The sequence below is a fragment of the Pristis pectinata genome, chromosome 2 (assembly GCF_009764475.1).
Source record: "Pristis pectinata isolate sPriPec2 chromosome 2, sPriPec2.1.pri, whole genome shotgun sequence".
In the NCBI taxonomy this organism is placed as follows: Eukaryota; Metazoa; Chordata; class Chondrichthyes; order Rhinopristiformes; family Pristidae; genus Pristis; species Pristis pectinata.
In genome coordinates, this window is record NC_067406.1 from 70,375,672 (window position 1) to 70,402,824 (window position 27,153).

Genomic DNA, 27,153 nt, shown 5'->3' on the forward strand with positions numbered 1-27,153 from the left:
CCCCTATAGTATTTGCCTCCACTACCACCCCAGGACTCCTGATGAAGGGTCTTGGCCCAAAAAGTCAACTGTTCATTTCCCTCCAAAGGTGCTGCCTGACCTGCTGAGTTCCTCCACCATTGTGTGCGAATACCAATGAAGACAAATCCATCTCCCCTTTGCTACGGTGCATTCCCTTTGGCATTGGCCATCATGGTGTTCACCTGGCTATAATGGAAAAGTGAAGGCCACTGTGAAATATTCCAAACAGAAGCAAGTTTGTATATCAAACCATGAGAAGTAACTTACAAACACCAAATAATTGACCGACCTTGCATGGATGTTTTCCACAATGCCCACCCATGATTGTCACTTGGCTGATTGAAATCACAGCTGAAGATGGTCTCCTCAGCAGCTTTGACTCTGGGTTTAAGAGCCTACATTTGGCAGGTGTCATCTTGGCATTAGGGGCATCATTCTAGGTGCTGGGAAATGCAGGGACAGGTCATTAATGCTGCCATCGTGAGAGGATGGCAGATTAGTACTCCACTGAGCCCTTGTCAGGGTGACAGGGTGCTCCAAATAATGTATTGGTAGACAGATTGTTGGAGTGCTGTGATATTCAGCAATACCTCCTGAGTACTGGTATCCAAATTCACGAGGGCTGCAGCCTGAGCTTGCGTTGTAGGACGCAATGGGGTGGCCTCAATTTGTGCTGCATTGGAAGCTGAAACATTGTCAATCACATGCTTCATTATAGCAGCTGGCTTCACTGGTGGTATTGCCCGCCACTTGCACACTGAAAGGAATGGGCTCCAATGAACAGCTTGTGTGTTGCCTTCACTGGATCAAGGCAGTGTGGGTTAATGACACTGTGCAATCCCTCTGCTCCTTTAATTTGCAAATCAACTTGTTCCCTATTGTTTCCATAAAAGATGGTCACCAGTAGCATGGTGTAATTGTAAATATAAAAAAACAAACCTGCAGCTGCTAGGAATCTGAAATAAAAACAAACAATACCGAAAATGCTCAGCAGGTCAAGCAGAATCTTTGGAAAGAGGAACAGTTAATCTTTCAGGTCCGGGACTCTTCATCAGAACTGGAAAAGAGAGAAGACAGGTTAGTGGGGGTAGAAAAATAGTTTGATGAGCTTTGCATATGCTGTTTTGTTATGAATGTGGAAGTATTAGTTTTCAATAGAAATATGTTGAAGCTGACATCAAAATAGGAAGCAAATTAAGTATTTAATTGCACTCCACAGCCACTATTGGTATTGGTTTATTAATGTCACTCGTACCAGTGAAAAACTTGTCTTGCATACCGTTCGTACAGATTATTTCATTACATAGTGCATTGAGGTAGTACAGGATAAAACAATAACAGAATACAGAGTAGACAATAAGGTCATAACAAGGTAGATTTTGAGGTCAGGAGTCCATCATATTGTATAAGGGAACCATTCAATAGTCTTATAACAGTGGGATAGAAGCTGTCCTTGAGCCTGGTGGTATGTGCTCTCAGGCTCCTGTATCTTCTGCCTGATAGAAGAAGGGAGAAGAGAGATTGTCCTGGATGGGTGGGGTCTTTGAGTATGCTGGCTGCTTTACCAAGACAGTGAGAAGTATAGACAGAGTCCATGGAGAGGAGACTGGTTTCTGTGATATGCTTGGCTGTGTCCACAACTATCTGCAGTTTCTTGCAGTCCCGGGCAGAGCAGTTGCCATACTAAGCCATGATACATCCAGATAGGATGCTTTCTGTGGTGCATCAAATAAAGTTGGTGAGTGTCAAAGGGGACATGCCAAATTTCTTTAGCTTCCTGAGGAAGTAGAGGCTCTGGTGACCTTTCTTGGCCGTGGCGTCTACGTGGTTGGACCAGGACAGACTATTGGTGATGTTCCTTCCTAGGAACTTGAAGCTCTTAACCATCTCAACCTCACCACCACTGATGTAGACAGGTACATATGCACTGAAAATTAAAATAAATGATGCCCACAAAGCAGGAGAAGGCTATAAGAAGATAGCAAAGCGTTTTCAGGTAGCCATTTCCTCAGTTTGTAATGTAATTAAGAAATGGTGGTTAACAGGAACGTTGGAGGTCGTTGAGGTCTGGAAAACCAAGAAAACTTCCCAAGAGAACTGCTCGTAGGATTGCTAAAAAGGCAAATCAAAACCCCCATCTGACTGCAAAAGACCTTCAGGAAGATTTCGCAGACTCTGGAGTGGTGGTGCACTGTTCTACTGTGCAGTGACACCTGCACAAATATGACCTTCATGGAAGAGTCATCAGAAGAAAACCTTTCCTGCGTCCTCACCACAAAGTTCAGTGTCAGAAGCTTGCAAAGGAACATCTAAACAAGCCTGATGCATTTTGGAAACAAATCTTGTGGACTGATGAAGTTAAAATAGAACTTTTTGGCTGCAATGAGCAAAGGTATGTTTGGAGAAAAAAAGGGTGCAGAATTTCATGAAAAGAACACCTCTCCAACTGTTAGGCGTGGGGGTGGATCGATCATGCTTTGAGCTTGTGTTGCAGCCAGTGGCATGGGGAACATTTCACTGGTAGAGGGAAGAATGAATTCAATTAAATACCAGCAAATTCTGGAAGCAAACATCACACCGTCTGTAAAAACAAAAAGCTGAAGATGAACAGAGGATGGCTTCTACAACAGGATAACGATCCTAAACACACCTCAAAATCCACAATGGACTACCTCAAGAGGCACAAGCTGAAGGTTTTGCCATGGCTCTCACAGTCCCCTGACCTAAACATCATCGAAAATCTGTGGATAGATCTCAAAAGAGCAGTGCATGCAAGACGGCCCAAGAATCGCACAGAACTAGAAGCCTTTTGCAAGGGAAGAATGGGCAAAAAATCCTCCAAACAAGAATTGAAAGACTCTTAGCTGGCTACAGAAAGCACTTACAAGCTGTGATACTTGCCAAAGGGGTTGTTACTAAGTACTGACCATGCAGGGTGCCCAAACTTTTGCTTTGGGCCCTTTCCTTTTTTGTTATTTTGAAACTGTAAAAGATGGAAATAAAAAAAGTAATCTTGCTTAAAATATTAAAGAAATGTGTCACCTTTAACTTTATGCCTTTTGGAAATCAGGTCATCTTTTACTCGCTTAGCTATTCACAGTAACAGAAATTTTGAACAGGGGTGCCCAAACTTTTGCCTGCCAATGTATTGTGTAAGTATCTTTTCAAAAAAAGTAATTGCCAAAGCATTTGTATCACTCACATAAAATTGCTAACAGGACAAAAGAGAAAGCAAACCAGAATCTAGCTGAGCAGGACAGGGCTGAATTCCATAGCCATGGCAGTGCAGGGGAGGGCAGAGTTTGTGGTGGCGCTCAGCAATCCAACAAAATTGTGTGCGAGGGTGGGCATTGCAGAAACAAACTTGGAGTGGCCAATTGACATTACTGACAATGTTCCCACAAGTTTGCTTACCACCCGGAATGCTTTGCCTGCCTGCTTGAGTGGTTGAAATAGCAGGTGAGGGCTTAATACTGGAGGAATAAGAATTGGTTGTTGATTCACAGGCCAGTCTCCCTTTAGTCTGAGTTGCTGCACAAGAAAACTACATTTGAAAGTGTAGTGCTTCAAATGCTCTGTGAAATCTTTGGCAAATAAAACCAATCTGATTTGTGCTGTAGTTAAGCACTGCAGTGATGTCCTTTCTCTCCTTATTTCCACCTTCCCCCAAACCCCTCACCCCTTCCTCCCTTAGCCTGAGTTAGATATTCTATGAGGAACTGTTCAGATCACACTAATGTCTTTGCTAGGGAGTGATGTTGGGCTACTAGGGATCAGGAGTAGGTATTTAAGGTAGTGTTTGCTGCATCCTGACCTGCCCAGTTATTCCAGTGCAGGAGTATCCAGCCAGGTTTTTGCATCACTCAAAGGCATTGTCTCTATCAGACATCATATCAATTCCACTTGAGTGGTGCTTTTATTATGTTTATATAAAGTACAGCAAGGCGTTAGAAGGTCACAGAAAGTTGAAGATATGATAAAAAGTTTTTGACTTGAGATGTTAATCCCATTTCTCTTCCTGCCTGCCTCTTGAGTATTTCCAGTTTTTTTCTATTTTTGCTTCAGATCTGCAGTGTTTTTCTTTTGCATGAAAAATTGCAGAGATGGGTTGAAATAAAATATTAATTTGAACATATGTTTCGACTGAGATATTTCAGAAGTAATTTTAAAGAGGATGAAACTGGATAGCTCAAACTTAAAGGGGAAGTGATTCCCCTAAAGGACAAGTAACCTGCACTATCGATCACAACATGGGTGCTGCTTGGCTGTTTCAGTTAACTTTGCTGCTGATTTGTTGGGCTCATCAACAGGAGCCTAGTGTGTGGTTAATAACAGTTGAAGCTACTCTTCATCTGGAAGATAAACTGCGTTGTGCGTGGAGCAGATTCTGGCAGTCATGCAGGGAGTGAGTCTGACGTGGGCAACGTAGAGGAATCAAACTTGCCACACCTTTTGGAAATATGATTAATTATTCTTCAAGTAAGAAAAAATAGCAGCAGTTTTATGTACAACTTGGTTCCAGCAGTGATTATCAGATGAATGCCTTATTAATCTGATGTTGGTTAAACTTTGTTTTGGAAATCTGAATTTACTGATTGAATTGTACCTTGATTTTGATCAGCTATTGAGATAGGTTTGACATCTCGCCTGAATGCCCATCGAATAAAATTGCCACACTTCATTTGGCTGAATGAGAGTCCTCTTTATATCTTGACTATCCATCAGTAGGTGTAGATGTATTACTTAAAGAGCATGTGAAAAATGTGTTTCCAGGATTTTATTTTTGGCATTATAAAATCACCTAATTTCATTCCACTGGGCTGGCAGTCGAATGATCAGCAATAATGGAGTGCTGAGCAGGCATAGTAGATGGTCTCTTTCAACTACATCATCATGTGGGGAAGGAAGCCTGTGGAACAATAAGGTGATTATTAAACCATAATGAAAGGAGAACTAACACCTTAGCATTGGTGCCATTGAGGTGAGGCTGATTCTCAGCCATAGGCACGCCATGATTACCAGGTGCCTTGTTCTGATATTCCACATGTGCTGTGCCTTTCTAATACCTTCTGAATGGAACCTATCCAATTTGCAAGTGAATGAATCTATGCTATCTGCTTAGGGAGCTCATTTTGTAGATTTACTATTAGCTCTCTGGAAATAATGTTGCCGCATGATTAATTTTGAATGTATCTTCCTTCAAGTGCAAGCTCTGTCCTCTGGTTCAATTGTTTTGGACAAGGTGCAACAGCTTGTCATGGCCTACATTATCTAATCCCTTTTAGAATCTTAAATGCTGAAACTCTATCACTTCTCAACTTCTTTTCCAGTGAATACACTCAGTTCACGTAATAATGCCTCGTAATTCAACCCTTCAACTTGCTCAGTCATTTTGGTCGTCCTTCTCTGTATCCTCTCCAAAGCTGTAATATACTGCAGCAACCAAAACTATATATGGTACATCTTTAACTGTGTTTTCACCAATGAGTTATAGAGTAAAATTATTTTGCCTCAATATTGACCTTTCAGTAAATTCTGTAAGATTTATGCTACTCAGTGAGCTTTGTGCAGTGGTTGAATTTTATCTTGACTGGTTCTTCAGAAATATTTCATTTTACCTGCTGTTTCTTTTCTATTTATTCAAATAACAGGCTTTTTGATGTTTCTGTCCCTATATAACCTACATAATATTTCATCTACCCAGTTGTCAGGTGTGCTTAATCCCTCCTGAAGACTTTTCTCTTTAGCTTTATGGTCTTCCCTCTTCATTAGTTTGGTACCAACTGCAGATTTCCAGCTTCAGACTTCCCTGTAGAATTTAAGTAAATAACGACACAAAAAGACCTCACCGTAACGTCCTCCTAGGCTGAAGCAACAAATTTATATATCCATTTATAGAAAGTTTTCTACAAATTTGCTTTTAACTTATAACGTTTTTCAAGCAAAACGATATCAAAGGTCTTGCTGAATTCCAGTAGTACTAAGTCCACTTTTCTTCCCTACCAAACTCTTCTGTCATACTCTAAAGCAAGCTCCCCACCCTACTTACCCTGAGTAAATTTGATTGAGAAGACCTCCCCACTCAGTATCCTTACTAGATATCTTTATTTTGAATCATAGAATTATACAGCACAGAAACAGACCCTTTGGTCCAACTCATCCATACTGACCAAGGTGCCTATCTGAGCTAGTCCCATTTTCTTGCATTGGCCCATACCCCTCTAACCCTTTCCTATCTATGTACCTATCTAAGTGTCTTGTGATTATACCTGCATCTACCACTTCTTCTGGCAGCTTGTTCCACATACCCACCACCTTTTGTGTGGAAAAAAATTGCCCCTCAGATCCCTTTTAAATCTTTCCTCTCTCTATAACAACCTCCCCACTTAAGAGCAGTTTTGTTTGAACCTTATTCATGATGGATGTCAACCTGTAGTTTCCTAAGTTACTTTTGCACCCCTTTGTAGAATTCCAGAGGAATGTTTGCCCTACCCTCTTCTGGCATCTCTCCCATATGATGTTATTGTTTAGAGGCTTATGCCAGATCTCCTACAAGTTTCTATCTTTCATTTCTTCCTGATCTGTGCAGGTTATTGCCAATTTATGAAAAGGGTTGTGTTCTTGAAAGAAACATTTCAGTTAGCAGGATCATATAAATCAGAAAACGCATTATGGGTATGTTGGTGCACTGCCTTCCTATGAGCAGAAAGTGGTGCACTATTCATTTTAGCAAAAAAAAAGATTTGTAAATTGAAGATGCATACCCCCCACCCCCAAGATCCAATGGCATAATATAAATTTATAAATATTAATTGTTAGCAAATAAAGGATTGATTTCACCTAGTCCTTGATATTAGTTTAAGAAGCTTGGTTCTATTGTGCTGAGTTAGCCAGGGAGATGGGAGTCTACAGATGATCTATATCCTTGAGTTGTGTCCTCTACTAATTAATGTCCAGTGACCTCTATTAAGACCAAGACTTCTTTATTAGTCACAAGTACATCAAAACACACAGTGAAATGCATCTTTTGCATAGTGTTCTGGGGGCAGCCTGCAAGTGTCGCCACGCTTCTGGCACCAACATAGCATGCCCACAACTTCCTAACCTGTACATCTTTGGAATGTGGGGGGAAACCAGAGCACCTGGAGGAAACCCACACAGACACAGGGGGGAAACGTACAAACTCCTTACAGACAGCAGCTGGAATTGAACCCGGGTCGCTCGCACTGTAATGGCGTTATGCTAACCGCTACACTACCTTGCCTGCGTATGTGCAGAAGTTAGGTGACGGTAGTATTTGATATATGATTGTACAAGTGGCCTGCTAATTCCTGTGATTTAAAAAAAAGTACATATTTTATTGCGCAGGAGGCTGGCCAGAAGGATTTGTTCTGCACTGCACCAGGGACCGAGGCAGTGGAGCAAACTGGTGAAAGAGACAAACTGCCACTTAGTATTTTGCAAATTTCTTTATTGTAAATTGCTAACCATAAAGAAGTTACAGTCTGTAAATAAGAGCAGAAATTAAAAAAAAATATGCTGGTACTTGTACTTTGAGCAGTTTTATATTATAGCACTTAAGTTAATGCAGTTTTAAGACTGTAAATTGGCTCTTGGTGATTTTTTTTGACTTGCGCCTATAACTATGTAATTAACAATTTTGAAATGTATGTTGTAGCTGACAATTAAGACTTTGCTGGATCTTGTCAACTGTAAGCATTAACTTCCAGTTAGTTATTGTGGTACTGAAATATGTTCAGTGTTGTTAGTTGAGTGATTGGTAACTCAGAATTGTCAACACAATGTGTTTGTTATTGTAAAACACCAGGACAGAGATCAACTTGTGTAAGAGAAACTGTTACATTTTGGGTATAACTAACCATTTAAGGCAAGTGTCAAAAGCCTCAATTATTTTTAATCCTATAGACCGAAGGACTGTGTCTATGTTAACACCTCACCAGGATTGTGTTACCAAATAGTATGTCATTGCAGCGCTCCTGTTTCATCACGTACTACTTCAAATAGATTAATATCTCTCTTGTTTCTTACTGAAGTCCTGCTCGCAATGCAACAGAATAATGGAATTCTAAGTGTATTTGTTAGTTTTCACTTTTTTCAAGTTATGGAGGGTGGGTTGCTGATGGGAATTGGTATCTACTGAGCCATGTATTTAGTATTTCTTTCTGTGCCTCAGATGAAAGTTAGCTGTGCTGAGAAATGGCAATGGGTCCTGAGGTGTCATTACAATAATGGGGCATTCTTATCAGATATAACTTGGTTAAATGTATTGTTATCTACTTTTCTATTACCAAAGACCCCACTCCAGAAGCAGTGCTCTTAGCTATGCCTATGCATCTTTCACTTCAAGTACTGTTCATCCCACTGCTTCCAAGTGAATCAAAAATTAAATGCAGAAAGTGGGGCACATTTTGTGATTAGTCCATGAGAAAGCCTGTACACATGTATTTGACAAACCCCCAACTTTGAACTAAAAGAGGAGTGTTATTTCTTGAGAAACCTGGGTTCCAACAATGAAAGGGCAACTGCTGTTTGCATCACCAGTCCTCACTTACTTATAAGGATAGAAATAGAGGCCATTTGGCCCATCGTGTTGATGCCAATATTCAGTAAAGCAATCCCATCCAGTCACGTTTCCCCCTTTTATTTCCCTGTAACCTATTTTCTCTCACATGCCCATCAATTCCCCCAATTCTCCTGCTGCCCATCTACATTAGGGGAAATGTGCAGTAATCAGTTAACCTACTGACATGTCTTTGTGATATGGGAGGAAACTGGAGAATGCGCAAACTCCACAAGGATTGAATTTGAGTTACTGGAGCAGTGAAGCAGCAGCACTAATTACTGAGCCGCTGTATTGCCCAGTATTGCTTATTATGATAAATGTTCTCGAAATACAGAACACAGAGTCATAGAGTAATACAGCACAGAACAGGCCCTTCAGATGAACTTGTCCATGCCGACTTACGTGCCCATTTGAGCCAGTGCTATTTCCCCGTGTTTTGCCCATATTGCAGAGAATTGGTTATAAACTAGGATCAATAGATTATCATTCTAAATTGTTCCCATATTGTGTCCAATTAGGTAATAGGATAATTAATGTGAAGTATTTTAACTTCCTGTTGGTATCGAGTCACGATACTAATTCAATTTTTTTAAAAAATGGGTTGTTTTTTTTACACATACAGTATATCTGGAGGTGCCTTTTTTTTGGAAAGAGGCAAAGGTGTGGAGTTTTGTTTTGAAGAGTTGTGGTTCAAATTTTCATTCGTCATGTATTTTCACTAACTTCCTTAAAACATCCAGTGAATTAAGTGTTATAAATGAGGGCAATTCTGTTATTTTATGGTGTGGACCATCTGTAAGTATATTTAAAAAAAATTACAAAAAGCTTCAAAACCTGGGCCTCTGTACCTCTCTCTGCAACTTGATCCTCTACTTCCTTATTGGGAGACCACAGTCAGTATGGATTGGTAATAACATCTCCTTTTCTCCGACAACCAACACAGGCGCACCTCAAGGATGCATGCTCAGCCACTGTCCTCTCTCTACATTTGACTGTGTGGCTAAGCACAACTTAAACACCATCTATAAATCCCCAGATGACACCACTGTTGGTAAAATCTTAGATGACAACAAGGAGATGTACAGGATTGAGATAGTTTGACTGCTTGAGTAGTGTTGCAACAACAACCTCGCACTCGACATCAGCAAGTCCAAGGAATTGATTATAGACTTCAGGAAGGGAAGTCGGGAGAACACACACCAGTCCTCATTGAGGGGTCAGCTATGGAAAGGGTGAGCAGCTTTAAGTTCCTGGGCATCAACATTTTGGAGGCTCTGTCCTGGGCCCAACACATTGATGTAATCATGAAGAAAGCACGCCAGTGGGTCTATTTCATTAGCAGTTTGAGGAGATTTGATATGTCGCCAAACACTCTTACAAATTTCTCTAGATGTATGGTGGAGAGCATTCTGACTGGTTGTATCACAGCCCGGTATGGAGGCTCCAATGCACAGGATCGCAAGAGGCTGAAGAGTGTTGTAGACTTAGCTAGCTCCATCGTGGGCACAACCATCCCTACCATCAAGGACATCTTCAAGAGGCGGTGCCTCAAGAAGGCAGCATCCATCACTAAGGACCCTCACCATTTGGGACATGCCCTCTTCTCATTACTACCATCGGGGAGGAGGTACAGGAGCCTGAAGACCCACACTCAATGATTTAGGAACAGCTTCTTCCCCTCCGCCATCAGATTTCTGAATGGTCCATGAATACTACTACATTATTCCTTTTTTTTTGCACTATATATTTATTTTGTAATTTATAGTAGTTTTAATGTCTTTGTACTTCTGCTGCAAAACAACAAACTTCACGACATACAAGTCAGTGATAATACATCTGATTCTGAAACAAATTAACAAAGTTAACATTAGTTATGAATTTCTGATTTCTTGTGGCACCTTTTGAGGAGATAAATTCTATATGCTTACTCTGATGATGTAGTATTTCTTCTGTCTGCTCGGGTTGGAATGATGTTTTTTCAGGCTGAATCTCTTAGGTACTTGGATTTCTGTTCTGCTTGTGCAGCCTTAGTCTATTTAGATGCAATCTATCCCAGTGATCAAAAATGGTCTTTCTCCATCATGTATAATTCTCAGCTCATTACACATTTATTTCCATTTATGTATTTCTCCAGTGATTTTTCTCAACAAAGTGAGAACTATCATTTCTGCGAGTTGCATATTCATGTATCAGATTCCTTGTAATTGGCAGACATTGCCAAGGCTGTTACACAGTAAGCTCCTGCTCTGGCCTAATAAAGTGTCTCTCAATTTTACATAAGAACCTATGAAATAGATGCAGGAGGGGGCCATTTGGTGCCTTGTGGCTGCTCAGCCATTCAATAAGATCTTTTACGACAATCCCACGTTCCTGCATTAACTCAGAACCATTCATTCCATTTAGTATCCAAAAATCTATCAGTCTCTGTCTTGAGTTTACTCATCTCAGCTCAGAACTGAATGGCCAACTCTTTACTTTGAGGCTATCACCTCTTGGTTTCACAGCATGGATCCATTAAGGGAAATGCAGAAGCCAGACACCCAGTGTGTTAAAGGGAATGCAGAAGTTGGTGCCCTGGTGTTTTAGTGGGAGTGCGGGAACTGGGCTCCCGTGTGTTTTAGTGGGAGCGCGGGAACTGGGCTCCCGTGTGTTTTAGTGGGAGTGCGAGAACTGGGCTCCCATGTGTTAAAGGGAGCACGAGAGCCAGCACCTGGTGAACCGTTTGCTGAACAATGTGGACCTCTGAGCAATGGGATAGCAGTTTATCAGAGTTTGCTGTGCTGCTTTCATCATGGGTAATAATAGAGATTTATTCAACACTGACAACCAAGTCTTGGGTTTGCTGGACATGCTGTTGGACAACTCCCAGACATACTGATCAGCTAGATATTTTGACAGTCTGTGTCCTGCAGGCTGGAACTGTTTGTGTGGAGAATCATGGGGCTTCTGGGCTAATGTAGAATAATTTAACCGAGATAGCATCACTTCCCAACTGCATTAGCCAAGCGGAGTTGATCAACAGCCATGGTCCAGACTGGACCAATGAACTTGTGTTTGTATAGTACCTGATCATACTTTCAGTATTTCCTAAAACTGTCTTTCTTTCAATTAGTTTGCTTTTGAAATGCTGCATTTGTTGGGTAGGGAGACATGATTGGCAATCTTCCCATTTAAGTTGCTAATGTTTTGTTTTTCTTCTGGATATCCTTCTCCAGTCCAGGCTGGGGGAGAGCTGCATCTTCCCATAATATAGGCAGTGACCCTACTTGTCCAATACCCAGACAATTTGTTGAGAGTAGCAATTGAACAGAATCTCCTTATTATTTTATGTTGACTGCTGATTATATTTTGTGTTCTTGTCATCGTCCTTGACTTTGGAAAATGATAAAATGAGCCATTCAATAGAGCCTGACTTGGACTATTAGCTGGAAAGCATTAAACATTAAATGGATAAGTGGGTAGAAGCAACGATGCGCTAAATTTACAACCGTGATATGCTTAACTGTCCAGAAGATGGAAAAATAATAGTTGTGTTTTCTGTCTTTAAATTGCTGCATAAACTCGTCCAGGCACACAGCCCCTGAATATTATTCTCTATATTGCTCTTTAGCCACTTGCAGCATCTGTCTTTGGCTTGCCTCCCTTATTCTGACAGGTTCACACTTACAATTCAGTTTGAACATGATGAATTAAGAAATATTTTTCAAAAGTAGGATGATTTCAAAACTAATCTTAAATTCAAATCATAAATATAAAGAATCAATCCTACAGGATGTGTTTTGCTCCTCATCTGGGCATGAGGGTGAATTTATCTTTGAGGCTTCTCCTGATCTCTCTTTGCAGTGGAATGTCAGCAAAAGCTGCTGTTCGTGTCGATTCTCTTGGTTGGCCGGCTGCTGATCTTCTGCTGAAGTTGTGTTCGAAGGTTAGGAAGGATCCTGTGCAAAGTACTGACTCTTGAGTCTTCTGTGCCAAAACAACTTGGTCTGTATTCTATGCCGGAATCTGTTTCCTACCCCATGAGTAGCTTGTCATTAGAAAGCAAGTTAATACCAATCCTCGACAAAATGCTTCATTAATTTCACAAAGCAGATGTGTTTTTGGTGCCATTGGTTGAGGGAGGAAGAGTGACCTTTCTGTGTCTTTCTAAGTACAACTGATCTTATGTAAATCATCAGAAGAAGGACAGATTATTTAACACCGTAACTGAAAGACAACACTCAGCACTGCACTGAAGTGTCAGGACAATATTATATACTGTACATGCATGAGTCCTGGAATAGAGATTGAACCTGCAACCTTTGGATTCAGAGGCAATTATGGGCTATCCCAGCAAAAGAAAGGAAATGTATAAAAGAACCGAATTGCAGCAAAATGTAATTACAGCCCTTGGAAAAAATTGTGAACAACTGTGGAGTAATAATCTCTGTGAGGAGCCTACTTAAGCAGATCAGGCACTGGGATTATGTGAAATGAGCTGAGTGCCAGAGGAAGAGTCCCTTAAAACATTTAACATTCACCTACCCTTCATTTAAATAATCCTTGAACCTCTACTCAGCTTTATGTGTGCCCTGTGGTGCAACCTCTCCTATAACCTTTAGACTCTTCTTAAGATATGGCTGTGCTTTGCCTGTGGTGCACTTGCCTCTTGCCTCGCGATCATTTTTCCCTTCATTGTTAAAATGCACACTGAACAGTTGTGTCTATCTGATTCCATCATAACGTCCAAGGCAATTAATTATCTCCCTCTCTGCTCATTTCTATTGCTCTTTTTAAGTAACGTTGCTCCTCTGATCATATTGAATCAGGCTTGAGGAGAAATGTGGTCTGCCCCTGCTCTTATTTTCTTGTGTTCTGATGTAAAGAGGCGGTAAGCTGAGCAGAAACTTCTGACGAAACTGAGTTTGTGAATAGTGTGTCTCTGCTGTTTGTGACCTTGTAATAGCATCACCAGCCCCTGGTCACGTAGCTTCATGTCACAGGAGCAAAAACAAACAATATGTGGAGCTGAATAATGTGATAGATTGGGAACGATGACAAAAAGCTTGATCAGGGTTGTAGGTTTTAAGGAGTGCCACAGGGAGGTGGAGTGATAGGGAGCTGTAGGAATGATATTCCAGAGGTTATTGGACTTTGGCTATTGAGGACAACATCACCAAGGATGGAGCAACTGAAGCAGGGACAGGCAAGGAAGCCCCTTAAGTGGTGTGAATATGGGATTGGGGTGTCACCCCAGGGAGCTACACGAGTGGCATCAGTGCTGTGGGTTTTTACAAAAAAAGTAACACTAATGATTGATCCATACACGAATGTAAAGTTTTGCACTGTTTTATTGTTGTATATAGTTTGTTTATGATGAATAAAGTTTATCTTGGAATAAAAAAAAACTGAAGACAAGGTGTATATGTGTGTTTGAGGGGCGTGGGGCTGAAGGAGATTAAAATAATTGGTTCACTGGTTTTCAAATAATAAGTGGTTCACTGGTTTTCAGGTATTGGGGCACTGGAACTAGTACAGGGGAAACAGGGAGTCATTTCATAAGTACGGGCTTCATCTGAATTGACGTGGAGTCAAATAACTGGCAAGCAAAATAACCAGGGCTATCGATAAGGGCCACGGTGGTATTTGAACAGAAGGATGAAAGTTTGAATATTGGGGTCTTGCTTAACCAGGAAACAATGTTGGACAAACTGAGGCAGGGGTGGAGCAGAACATTGCTACTGGAGGTGGCAGTGCGCTGCCTTTGCGAGGCAAGGTCCAAAGCTTTGCCTCAGTTCATCTGCTACTAGAACTCTCGTCCATGCTTCTATTACATCTAGACTCTCAGTTCAACAAGCTGCTGGCTGGCCTCCCTGGTTCCTGTTTCTATAAATGTAGTGTCATCCAAACCTATGCTGCGCGTGTCTGATCTTGCACCGTCTGCATCCCACCCTCCTGCAGCCAGCATTGTCTCCTGGTTAAGCAACACCCCAATATTCAAATTTTCATTCTTCTGTTCAAATCCCACCCTGGCTTTACCTATTATTATTTTAATCTCCTTCAGCCCTTATCGATAGCCCTGGTTGTCAGTTATTTGACTCCACCCCAATTCAGATTAAGCCTGTACTTATGAAATGACTCCCTCTTTTCCCCTGTACGAGTTCCAGTGCCCGAATAATTGCAAACCAGTGAACCACTTATTCAGCTCTCTCATACCATCCTTGTGTTAGGCGGTTCAGGTGATGATCCAGTTTATTGATGATACTGCTGAGGGAGATAATCATTGAAGAGACTGAAACGAAATGAGTGTGGGGTGGAGTTGATGGGGCTGTGAAAGGAAAAATGAAATTTGTGTGGAATTGGCACAGATGGCTGCTTGATGGTCAGTATGGACATGGTATGACTGCCCAGGAAGGCAGTGGAAAAGGGTCAGAAAGGATGTTTGATCTATAATTTAGATGACTAATCTAATAGTGGGGGAAGCAGAAAAGGTAGCTGACTGAATGTTAACTAATGATAACCAAGAGCTCATCATAGTTATTAGAGATCAGGTGAAAGAGACAAAGGAAGAATGTTTAAGAAGATTGTTTGCATTAAAGAAAAGAAGCCAAGATTGCTTTTGCATTCTAGGATTACAGTGGAATGGAACGCAAAGTGACTTATCCTACAGAATGGGCAGCACAGTGGCGCAGCTAGTAGAGTCCCTGCCTCACAGTGCCAGAGACCTGGGTTCATTACTGACCTCATGCTGTCTGTGTGGAGTTTGCACGCTCTCCCTATGACTGCATAGGTTGCCCCTGGGTGCTCCAGATTCCTCCCATGTCTCAAATATGTGCAGGTTAATGTTAATTGGCTACTGTGAATTGCCGCTAGAGTGTAGGTGCAATCAGGGGAAAATTGACGAGAATGTGGGGAGAATTCAAAATAAAGGGGGATCAATATTGGCTTAGTGTCAATGGATGGTTGATGGTCAGCATTGTTTCAGTGGGCAAAAGGGTCTGTTTCTGTGCTGTATCTCTCTATGACTCTAATGTAGACACATCAAAGTGCATCAGATTGTGACTGCGAAGAGGTGTTGTTCTTCTGGAGAAAGCTGATAGCAAAAAGTTTCAGCTGGCTGCATACAGCTAATGTAAAGGTTATACTGCTGATTGTCAAGCAAATTATAACAAAATCTGTGTTATAATAAAGTGCCTGGTAACTTTAAAGCACTGAAGAATTTTAATGTATTTATTTTCAAAAACATTGTATTGCAACTATGAAACCAAAGAGAGATTTGAAGTTTTCTCTAAGTCGGTGTTAAGCCATTCATAATATCTTTTGTTCCCCACTGAGTAAATCTTTTATAAGATTGCGAGTTAGGAAGTTATTCTTGTCATCCATCTGCTATCCAACTATGTCTAAGAAAAATTGAATGCAAGTTTGTCTCGACTACCTTCAATGCAGAATTATTGAGGAAGAATAGATGGAAAAGTTCTGAAATTTGTCCGTTCAACAGGAATAATTTTTTTTTGGAGATGGAATGGATTGCCATTTTGTATTCCAGTAATGATGTGCAGTCTCTTGTCGTCTCTGTTTTATCCACTAGATGTAGCTCATGAGCTGTGGAAATCCACTAACAGCTTTGTGGGTTAAAATTTACATTCGTTAATAAATGCTGGCTTTTAGATTATATTTGTAAGTGACGTCAACAGAAAGGTGAGATTTGTACTGTTAAGAACTGTTATGCATCCAGTTTTTGTGTGACAAAACACTACAGTTTTTCAAGATTCTCACAATTTTGTAGACTCAAACAATAACCGTTTTCCTTTCCATAATTAACAACTATAATTAAAAATGAATTTTCAGAAAGCACAAATTTCAAAGCTGCACAGTCACTTACTTTTGTTAGCAGGCTGTTAAGTCCAGAGAGAAAACAACAATTCTGCAGTCTTTCTGGTGGACTGATGGCAGGGTGGGAGTGGGATTGCATGTGGAGGTGGGCTGTGGGTATAGAAGTTATGATATATTTTGGTCCAATTTTTATGTTTAAGTAATGCCTTTATTCAGCACCAGCTGATCATTTACCAGCAGTGAAACAGAGAATTTGCTTTGCATTGAGCTACTGCCAAAAATTTGAAGGTATTGTATGTCTGATGATTTCCACAGAGACTTGGCCTAATCCAATTAAGTGACACATATGTGAATTTTATTTTGGAGGGGGGTGTGCATTTCAGGTATTGTCAAAGTTAACTTTGTTAAAGCTTTAATCTTCAGAAAGAAATGAGAACATTTCATAGGTTACATTGTTGTTAATAAGATTAATTTAGATGCTCAAAAATATGAAAGGAATGTTGTTTAAGCTACAGTGTATCAACTTTTTTTGACAATTATAACATTTGTTGAAGGATTCGGTGGAATTCTTACTCTTCTGAAATAGTTCTTAGGAATGAAGATGACTTGTTTCCTCATCAGTTCAGTGGCATTGACTGGATGCTGCAAAATTCCATAGGGTTTGACAGATTCTGCCAGAGGTGGGCCCGGGGGTGCCTGCGTGATGGCCGGGTGGATGGTAGGGGTTTCCCTGGGCTTCCATGTGCTTTGGATGCAGAGACTGGAGATGCTCTGTGTCTTGCAGGATGCTGCTTCTCCATTTTGGGCTAATGATTCCCACAGGGCAGTGAGAATATAATATCCTTTTTTTTCCAAGGAGGCTTTGAGAACCCTTGAAGCATTTTCTCCCTCTTTGTAATCTTTCACCATGCCAGAATAGAGTGTCTGTTTCAGGACTCTGATGTCAGGTGTGTGGAAAAATTAGTGGAGGAGGCTCAGCGTAAGTAGACCATCAATGATGGCCTGGAAGAGGACCCTGACACTGGTTTGCTTCTCAGACTGCTAGATATGGATGATTTTGTGAAATGTGTGTTTGTGGCAGCAGTCCAGTGCTTTAAGGTGCCTGCTATAAGTTTGTACAGGAGGGGAGGCATCACTGCTACCTGGTAGACTGAGACTGGTGCCATGTTTACAGTCTTGATGTTTGAACACCCTCACCCACAGATAGCCAAAGGGCCAGTGCACCGGAGGTGGTGGTGCATTTTGTCATCAGTGTCTGCCTTTGATGAGCGATGGCTCCTGGAGTACTGAAAATTGTCCATGTTTTCCAAGATCTTATTTTGTGGACCTTCAATGCTGGGGAACAGTTTTCTAGTCAGGGCAGTTTGGTAGATAACCTTTGTTTTGCAGTTACTTAGTTTGAGTCCTGTTTTCTCATGCATTTCAGAGAATGGTCAGTGGCTTGGAGCTTGGTTGCACGCAACGTTTATGTACGGATAGTGTATGATAGCTGCAAGACTGAGGTTAGAATGACCTTGGTTCCGGAGGAAGGTGATGTGAGTTGAACGGGTTTCCATAAGAAGAACTGCTTCTGAATCTGTGATCTTAATTTAGAAAATACTTAACAATGCAACACAGTTTTCAGCAAGCACCTTAATAATAGCAAAAGACTGTCATTCATTTGCTCAAGTTGCATAACAAAGAGCTGTGCTGAGAGTAAAGCGATGACTTCGCTATAACTTTTGTATCAATGGCAAGCAGTCTGTCGTAACAGTAACATATTAGCAGTATAATACTGTATTTAGATAGCTGGTGTGGTTTAGTGGGCTAAGGTGAGAATTATTAGCATGCCTTTGGGAGGAAGTTGAATACTACTTGTGCTTGACATTGACTGCAGTAATCCAGTCTGCCACAAGCTGTCATTTAACACCTGTTCATTGGAATCCTCATTCACCTTCTAAATGTATTTTCTCAAAAAGAGTGCAGGTGTAAAGAATTAGAGCCAAAATTGTTTATAAAGATAGAAAACTAATCATATTTTATTTTTATAACTTTAGCCTTAAAGAGACAGATGAGAACCTTAAACATGGTTGAGGGTCTTTTCATCTCATTTTCTCATGGAATTTACGTTTTGAGCAAGAAACACCATACTAACACCGGATGCATCTTTGCTCATGCATGTCCATGCTGGGTTTTGACTTTGTCATGAGTTTGAAAAGGATTATCTAGTACATATAGTCAAGTTGATGTTTTATTTAAAGTATAGGTCATCTCTGCTAAATAGTGGAAAGTTATTTCAGACCAACTCGTTAAATGTTTATGTTAATGTTTAAAGGGGTAATTTCACAACTCAAGTCGTTTGCTGGGACAACATTGTGAGATGCCAGCATCCCCGAATTCCAACTGTTATTGCTGTCCTTAGAAATGAATGGTTTTCCACTTAAAACATCTTTCTTTGTTTCCACTAGAGTTCCCTCAACTATATAACAGTGATTCTAACAGAAAATATTTTATGGCAAAGCAACAAATCAAGTATTGATTTAAAAAAAAGTTTTTCTATTTCAATGTCCTTATTGCATAAAGCCAAGGATTGACTGGTAGAATTTAGTCACACTGATTTAATTTTTTCAATGTTTTATTACAGAAATTGTGTATTCCAGAAACGATGGGCTAAGTTTGATGGAGAGAATTTGTCATACTACAACAATGAGAAGGTATGTTGAAGACTTGCAAAGTAACCTTATAGTTACGTTAACACATTACATTTCAGTTGTTTATAATATTGAAAACGTTTAGGTTTCAGATGGTCTGTATACAAGGATGTGGTTGGTTGGCAATAAAATACAAGTCAATCCATTTTTAACAACCTTAATCGTTCTAATTTTAAACTGTTTAGTTGATGGTTTGCTCTTTCTTTCCCTTGCAATGCCGCTGAGGTTGGGACCTCAGTGGAGTGTGAGAGGTTAGGGGGCATGCAATGGAATTCAGTTCCATTCTCTCATAGGCACGCATTAGCAATTACTCAAATTTTGTTTAAATGGGATCATAATCAGTAGAGCAAAACTGATGGTGATTATCAGAAGCTTTGGATCCATAAACCGCCTGAAATCTCATTGCTGTCTCTTTTATTTATAGTTGCAAAGTGTGCCAAATATGTTGATGATTACCAACCAGTTTTAAGTTGTTTTACGTTGCTGGTTGATTTTTAAGGTATCGTTGGAGAGTAATACATAAAGCTTCTTATGTAGCAATAGTCAATTTTGGATTTTGTGTGTGTGTGTATATACACAAGTGTTTAAGTGTGAAATAGAAAATGCTTAAAAATAGAACTGCTTAAATTGTTTTTTCACAGTTTTGTTTCTGTTGTAAGGCTCAGTAACTCAAATTATTAAAAGACAAGGAACAATTCAATATGCAGGTTTGCGTCTCCGTTATTTTTGAGAAGGCATTTGTCCCACTGGAGAAATTCAAGGCAATTAAAACTAAAATTGAATTTAATTCCTTCAGAAGCATTTGATTTTTTTTCCAGCTGGTGATATTTGTAGGACTCCACAACATGGTGCAGCTTTCTTGAGAGCAAAGCTGCTTTAGAGTTCCGGGTTCAATGCACATGGAAAATGAAAAAGGTACCTCAGTTCTTGGATGATAAAGGGTTAGAGGGAGGGGGTATAAGAGAAGGGCAAGGTAAAAAGAGTGGAAAAGAAGGGCTGTAAGCAAGAAATAATTTTGTATGCATCTTGAAGATCTGATTGAAAGAATGTCATGATTGAAACAGTAGTAGGTAGAGAGCACCCAACAGGCCTAGGAGCTGTGGGCTGGAATAAACAGTTGAACAAACGTGACAAAGTGGGCCTCGCTGGAGGCTTAGAATAAGTTGAAGAAAACCATATCAAAAATTACATCACCTTGTTGTGACTTGTCGATCTGAAGTAGTCTGCTGCCTCCTTTTAGCGTGGGCTTGTCCACATGCTGGATCACTGCCTGAATTTTGGAGATGAGATGTCTTTTTCTTTCCCAAAAGAGTGGTGGAGGTGGGGAAGGTTAAATATTAATGTCTGCACCCCTTACCAAATGCTGCAATTTTTGGTAACTCACTGTTTCTTTCTGTCTGTATCAGTAATGACCATTTCTGCCTGTCGTCATTTGGCTCAGACTCTCTTGCTGTATTTGTATGGTCTGGCCTGCCGTCATGTCTCACAGCCTCTCTCTTAACAACACATTACAGTATTACTGTACAATATGTACAGTTTTATGTGCTTATAACTGTCTCCTTTATCCTGTTTGGATTTGCTATAGGGTTTCTATCCAACTCACTCCCGCCTTCTCTGCTACTGAAAACTAGTTTTCTCTCTTGCCCACTTCTCTCAGGAGGTCCTGGTCCTGAAACTGTTTCTGTTCCCATAGATGCTGTCTGTTCCGCTGAATGTTTCCAGCACTTCCTGTTTTAATTTCAGATCTTGCTCCTTTAACGGTACTGGACACTGATCTCTCTTTTAAAACTTCACCTTCCACACACTATGCATTTATTATTCTTTGATCCCTTGCCACACTACATTCTTGGCCATTTCATTCCTGTCATTAATCTCTATGCTTTGTCAGACACACTGGCTTCCAGTCTGATGTCTTGGATTTAAAATTCACATTTTTTTTCCTCACGGCTTCTTTGTAATCTTCTCCAGTTCCACAGTCCTTCAGGATATCTGTTCTCTTCCAATCTGGCCTCTTGTGCATTTGTGATTTTAATGCTCAACCTTCGGTGACAGTGGCTTCAGCTGCCTTGGCCTAAATTCTGAATTGGCTTTCCTAAAGTTGACTGCTTCTCCCTTTCTTTAAGGAGCTCTTTGGACTTACTATTAGGGCCAAGCTTCTGGTCATTTGTCCTGATAAGTCATGGAGTCGTACATAAAAACTAGCCCATTATGTCCATGCTGACCATCTAGTACCCATCTATACTAATCCCATTTGTTAGCCTTCTAAGACCTGGCAATTCAAGTCCTCTGGATATTTATTAAATGTTTGAAAGTCTGCCTCCACCATCCTCTCAGGCAGTGCATTCCTGCTGCTGGGTGAAAAATTTCCACCTCCAGTTCCCTCTAAATCTCTCTTAGTGATCCTAAGGCCAACATTTTGGCTCCATTCTCATTTAAATTTGATATCTTGTCTCAAGCTTCATTTTCCAACAAACTTGTTTGGGGATCCAATCACTGGGATTCCACCTGCACTTAAATATCAGCCCATAGTGAACCACATTCACATGAAACATGGGAAGTATGTGTGCTTCTTGAAGAATTGGGTATCAGAATTAGAATCAGGTTTATTATCACTGACATATGTTGTGAAATTTGTTGTTTTGCAGCATAAAGACACAAAAATTACTATAAGTTACAAAAATAAATAGAGGAATAATGAGGTAGTGTTCATGGACCGTTCAGAAATCTGATGGCGGAGGGGAAGAAGCTGTTCCTGAAATGTTAAGTGTGGGTCTTCAGGCTCCTGTACCTCCTCTCTGATAGTAGTACTGTGAAGAGGTCATGTCCTGGGTGGTGAGGGTCCTTAATGATGGATGCTGCCTTTTTCAGGCACCGCCTCTTGAAGATGTCCTCAATGGCAGGGAGGGTTGTGCCCGTGGTGGAGTTGGCTAAGTCTACAACTCTCTGCAGCCTCTCAATCCTGCATATTGGAGCCTTCATACCAGGCAGAGATGCAGCCAGTTAGAATGCTGTCCATCGTACATCTGTAGAAATTTGTAAGGGTCTTTGCTGACATCCCAAATCTCCTCAAACTCCTCATGAAGTAGAGCCACTGGCGTGCCTTCTTTGTGATTGCATCAATGTGTTGGGCCCAAGATAGATCCCCTGACATGTTGATGCCCAGGAACTTGAAGCTGCTCACCAGGAATCTCCATCCTGTGCTCACCGTCTTCCAACTCCCATAAGCACATATGATTGGTTCACCTTGGACAAAGCTGTTTATGACAGCTTTCCTGCTCACTCGCCCTCCACATCCCTTTGTCCATCGCTAACATTTTCCTTTGTCTTAAATAACACTGTTCGGAAGGTTTGATCATGCTTGGATCACAGCTAGAGATTAGAAAGCCTCGTGATTTTGTTTTTGAGTTTTGCACTGACCGCATAAGAATTCTCACCTCCCTCACTAATGCCTTCACTCAGTCTCAATTTTCTTCTCTCTGGTATATCACTCACCAAAATAGTAGCACCTCTGTCTCATGAAAGCTTTACCTCAGCCTTCAAACTCGACCACAGACCAGACAATGTGTGCTCAGTCGTCTCCCGTGTTTAAAATTTACAACTGTTGACTGTGAACCATGGCCTCGAAACCTTAACTCTTCAATGCTAGGCCTTGAGCTGCATTGGCTCCTTGCCTGTCTACTTAAATCCTCTCATGGTGCTGCAAGGTCATTTCAGGGGTTGGAACTGCCCCAAATTTAATCTTGTGTTTGGAGTTTCTCCTTTAAAGTGTCTTGAGGGCATCTTACTACATGGCCAGAAATGCAATATAAATGTGTGATGTTAGAGTAGTGAAGTGTGGTTAAATTGTCCTCTGAAGCAGGATTTGAACTGAGTGGTGAAATGAATGCCCATTTCCTGTATGCTTCTGAAGAGGAAACTAATGTTGTACCTAATCATAGCTTGGCTGAAGTTAATTGTGGTTCTTTAAAAGGACATCATGCACATGCCATAGTGTCTTCCTGTCAATGATAACTTGAAAAAAACAGTATTTTATGTTCAGAGAATCTTTTTTGCAAAACTATTTTTTTCAGTTTAATTCAGTACAGAAATTGCACTGATAAATCGTCAACCATTTTGGTGAAGGCAAAACTTAATGGTGGTAGACATAGAAGAGTAAAGAGAAGTTGCTGGTTTCCAGAACGTGTTAGTTAATTAGTGTTTGGAATTTGCATGAATCGCAACAGTGTTAAGGATTCTGCCTGGATCTATTCATCCTACCCCTGCTCACCCCTTGCACCTATGTACTAACCAATAAATGAGTCTGATGGTTTAGCATCCACTGGATCCAGGTGTTAATTCAATATATTGGTCACTCCTCATACAAGATGCCTGGTTTTAGTGCTAGATTTTCTTTTCATTGTGTTCACCTTGTATTCCTGTGTCCTTGACTGGTCAGTTACTTTTATGCATGCCATGGCAAGATCTTCCAGGTAATCTATGTAGTTTATTTTCTTCATAATTCAAACTTCTGGCATTTGGGATTAGTTCTTGGGGCTTGTTTCTGAACTGCATTTGGCTCTTGCATATCTTTCTGCAGTCTATGTGATGTGAACTTAACACATTGTGTGATCTAACAATTGCATTCTATGGTTTGGTTTTGACTTCCAATGACTGTTTTGCACATTCATTGTACTGGCAGGTGCAACTTGCCCTTAGTAACGCAGGAACATGACTAGAATTAAGATTGAACATTGTGTTGGGGATGACTTGGTTCCACTCCAGTTCTGAGGAGTAGAAACAAGCCATCCTGTGTGTGAGTTCTTTTAATGTGCGATAACCGTTGCACACCGGCAACCACATGGTCTTGACAGAGTGAAGGCTTGGTTCAATAGCAAGGAGATCCAAGGTGATTGGAGAGCAGGGCCTGCTGCACAAACACAGTATGTATGTTGCATGGGGGCACCCACGGACAGGAGATTACATGATCTTGCCCATGTCCTCACTCGATCCTGCTACCCTACTTCATTTTTCCCCTTCTCATCTCCCTACCTGTGTCACCTATCCCCGTTCCCCCTTCCGTAGTCTCCCACCCTCCCTTGGTTCCCCCTCCTCTCATCTTTCTGCCTCTCCCCTCTTCTTTTCCATCTCTATTCTGCCAGCCCCCTACCCTCACTCTTCAATTGCTGGCCACTCGTTCCCTCTGAGTGAGGCCACCCACTGCTGCCTGCCCTCTTCAGGGCTTTTCCCCCGATCGTAGGTCCCCCCCCCCCCCCCACCCCAGCCCCAGCAGCCATGCCGTCTGAAAGCTGCAGCCAAACCCAGAACAATGGTTTTCCTTCCTGAAAACTGCAGGAACCTCTTCAGCCTCCTGCTCAGTGCTGTCGAACGTTGGCAGGTCGCGGTGGCCGAGTACTCTGTGGGTGGGTTGGGGGTCCTGGAGCATGATTTCCAGGTCAAAGGTGCCCATTTTATCTTCTGGGGCAGTGGTAATAATGATTCAATATGCTGCCACCATGTGCAAGGCCTTTGTAATGAATCTAATCAGATGATCTAGCAATAAACAACATGAGCTACACTAGGAATCCTGGACTGTAGAGAAGTGAGTTAAAATCCCATCATGTTAGTTTTGGAGGAGCAACCTCCTGCTTGGCAGCCCTTTCTTTAGCTCTTTGCTCTGCCACTGCCTGTCTGACTGGTCCTGTGATGACACCCCAATATGCATCTGTTTTGATTATTTTCTTTCAAATAATCGAAATGAATACATTTCTTAAATTTAGGCCAACGAAACTGAGTATAACTTGGAGTATCTTGTGTGTCAAGAACTGAAACGATATGTGGTTGAGTGGAAAGTTGTTCAACTTTTAAATTACCTGCAACTATGTTCAAAATATTTCCCAAACCCTGATCGAACATAGTGGTTCTGGAATTTAAAAGTTTCCTTTCCTCACCACTCCTTCACCCTCTCTTTTTGACGCCTGCTGGTGTGGTGGGCCGAGAGTGTGCTGAATATACTGTTGGATTTGACTGTTTTAATTAGGTTTTCTTTTAAACATGTATAGTGTTTAATACACCTGGCTGTACAAGGAATGGCCGCTTTTTAGCTTAATGGTTCATTGATCAGGTGAATACGTGTTTTCTCACTGGTCAGTTTTGCCACAGGTATCTAATAGGTTTTCTGATTGGGCTATTGTTAGCTGAGGAGTACCTCTTATTTTGGGTATAAAAGGTGTCGTTTTGGTATTGGTTTATTATTGTCACTTGTACAGAGGTACAGTGAAAAGCTTGTCTTACAAACTGATCATACAGGTCAATTCATCACACAGTGCAGTTACATTGAGTTAGTACAGAGTGCATTGACGTAGTACAGGTAAAAACAATAACAGTACAGAGTAAAGTGTCACAGCTACAGAGAAAGTGCAGTGCAATAAGGTGCAAGGTCACAACAAGGTAGATCGTGAGGTCATAGTCCATCTCATTGTACAAAGGAACCATTCAATAGTCTTATCACTATGGGGTAGAAGCTGTCCTTAAGTCTGGTGGTACATGCCCTCAGGCTCCTGTATCTTCTACCTGATGGAAGAGGAGAGAAGAGAGAGTGACCTGGATGGGTGGGGTCTTTGATTATGCTGGCTGCTTCACCAAGACAACGAGAGGTAAAGACAGAATCCAAGGAGGGAAGGCTGGTGTCCGTGATGCGATGGGCTGTATCCACAACTCTCTGCAGCTTCTTGCAGTCCTGGGCAGAGCAGTTGCTGTACCAAGCCGTGATACTTCCATATGGGATGCTTTCTATGGTGCATCAGTAAAAGTTGGTGAGAGTCGAAGGGGACAAACCGAATTTCTTTAGCCTCCTGAGGAATTAGAGGCACTGGTGAGCTTTCTTGGCCATGGCATCTACGTGATTTGACCAGGACAGGCTGTTGGTGATGTTCACTCCCAGGAACTTGAAGCTCTCAACCCTCTTGACCTCAGCACCATTGATGTAGACATTGATGTTTTTTGTTAATCACTCTCTTGCTCTCATCCCTCCACGCCCCGGCCCTAGCTCATTTTTAGTTCCTTTGTCTCAGTTCATCTCCTAGTAGTAAAGCTAGTGCCATGTGCTCTGTGACTGTTTCTTTGTTTTAAACTTATCCAATAAAACTTTGAAGCACCAAGTTGTTTCAACTCATTCTTGGACTCCTGAAAGAACCTGCAGATTCGAAAATAACCGGATTCGACAATACTTAAAGTGTTTAAACTCATGCCACGAATGCTTTCCATTATTGGCCACCAGGTGTTCCAGTGTGTCATGGGTGGCACATATGGAACTTATCTATGATTCGCCAAAGTCATTGCATATCTTCCAACTGGTTTGACTTCTGGTGGAGTTTGCACATTTTCGCATAGGTTTCCATTGGCTGCTCTGGTCCCAAAGATGTTCTGGTTGATTGGCTAGTTGGCTGCTCTAACATGTAGAGGTGAACAGCTTCCATCTATGTCATAAGATATGAAATATGACAAAATAATCAATGTGTATTTGCTGGTTAGTCATTTCTAGGATTGGATCAGTCATTGTGGATATAGGTGTATGCTGCTGGCATACAGTTCAGCCTAGGTGATGGTGTGAGGCAAAGCCTCTGGCTGTAGCCATGTTTACAGTACTGTTTATTTTTTGGGTTTTTCTATGTTACCTGCAGTCAGGAACAGTATGCCTGATGCAGCCCCAAGAAAATCTCTCCCGAGGACTTTCTGAAGGTCTGACTCGACCTGAAGCTTGCAATACAATCACCCAATCAGTGGCCTATAATTCTGCATTTACATAAACTGTGTTTATTTCCCCGAAGTATTTCGTTATGCCTGCATTCTGTATGAAACACTGCTGGTGATCAGTAAACAGTCTTAGGATCTTGCATTGTACAATGTGCTTGAACTGCCAAATAAATAGTTATCTGAAAGCACAACCTGGCAGTAACAATAGATCTTGTCCTTTGTGTTCTAAACTGCCTGGTATACCTCTCGTCTTTTGCAGGTTCCCTCTTCAGCACTCCCCCAACATTTTCAAAGGCTAACCTAGATCTCAGTTGT

General features: G+C 41.2%; 1 protein-coding gene across 4 annotated transcripts in view; it reads left to right on the forward strand.

The window, feature by feature from the left end:
• The window catches only part of arap2 (ArfGAP with RhoGAP domain, ankyrin repeat and PH domain 2), a 286,956-nt gene that overhangs the window by 84,106 nt on the left and 175,697 nt on the right, over positions 1-27,153 (forward strand). For all 4 annotated transcript variants that reach the window (XM_052039500.1, XM_052039491.1, XM_052039508.1 and 1 more), the window contains one exon: positions 19,041-19,110. In XM_052039500.1, coding sequence (XP_051895460.1) covers positions 19,041-19,110 — 70 coding nt within the window. The remainder of the gene's footprint in view (positions 1-19,040; positions 19,111-27,153) is intronic.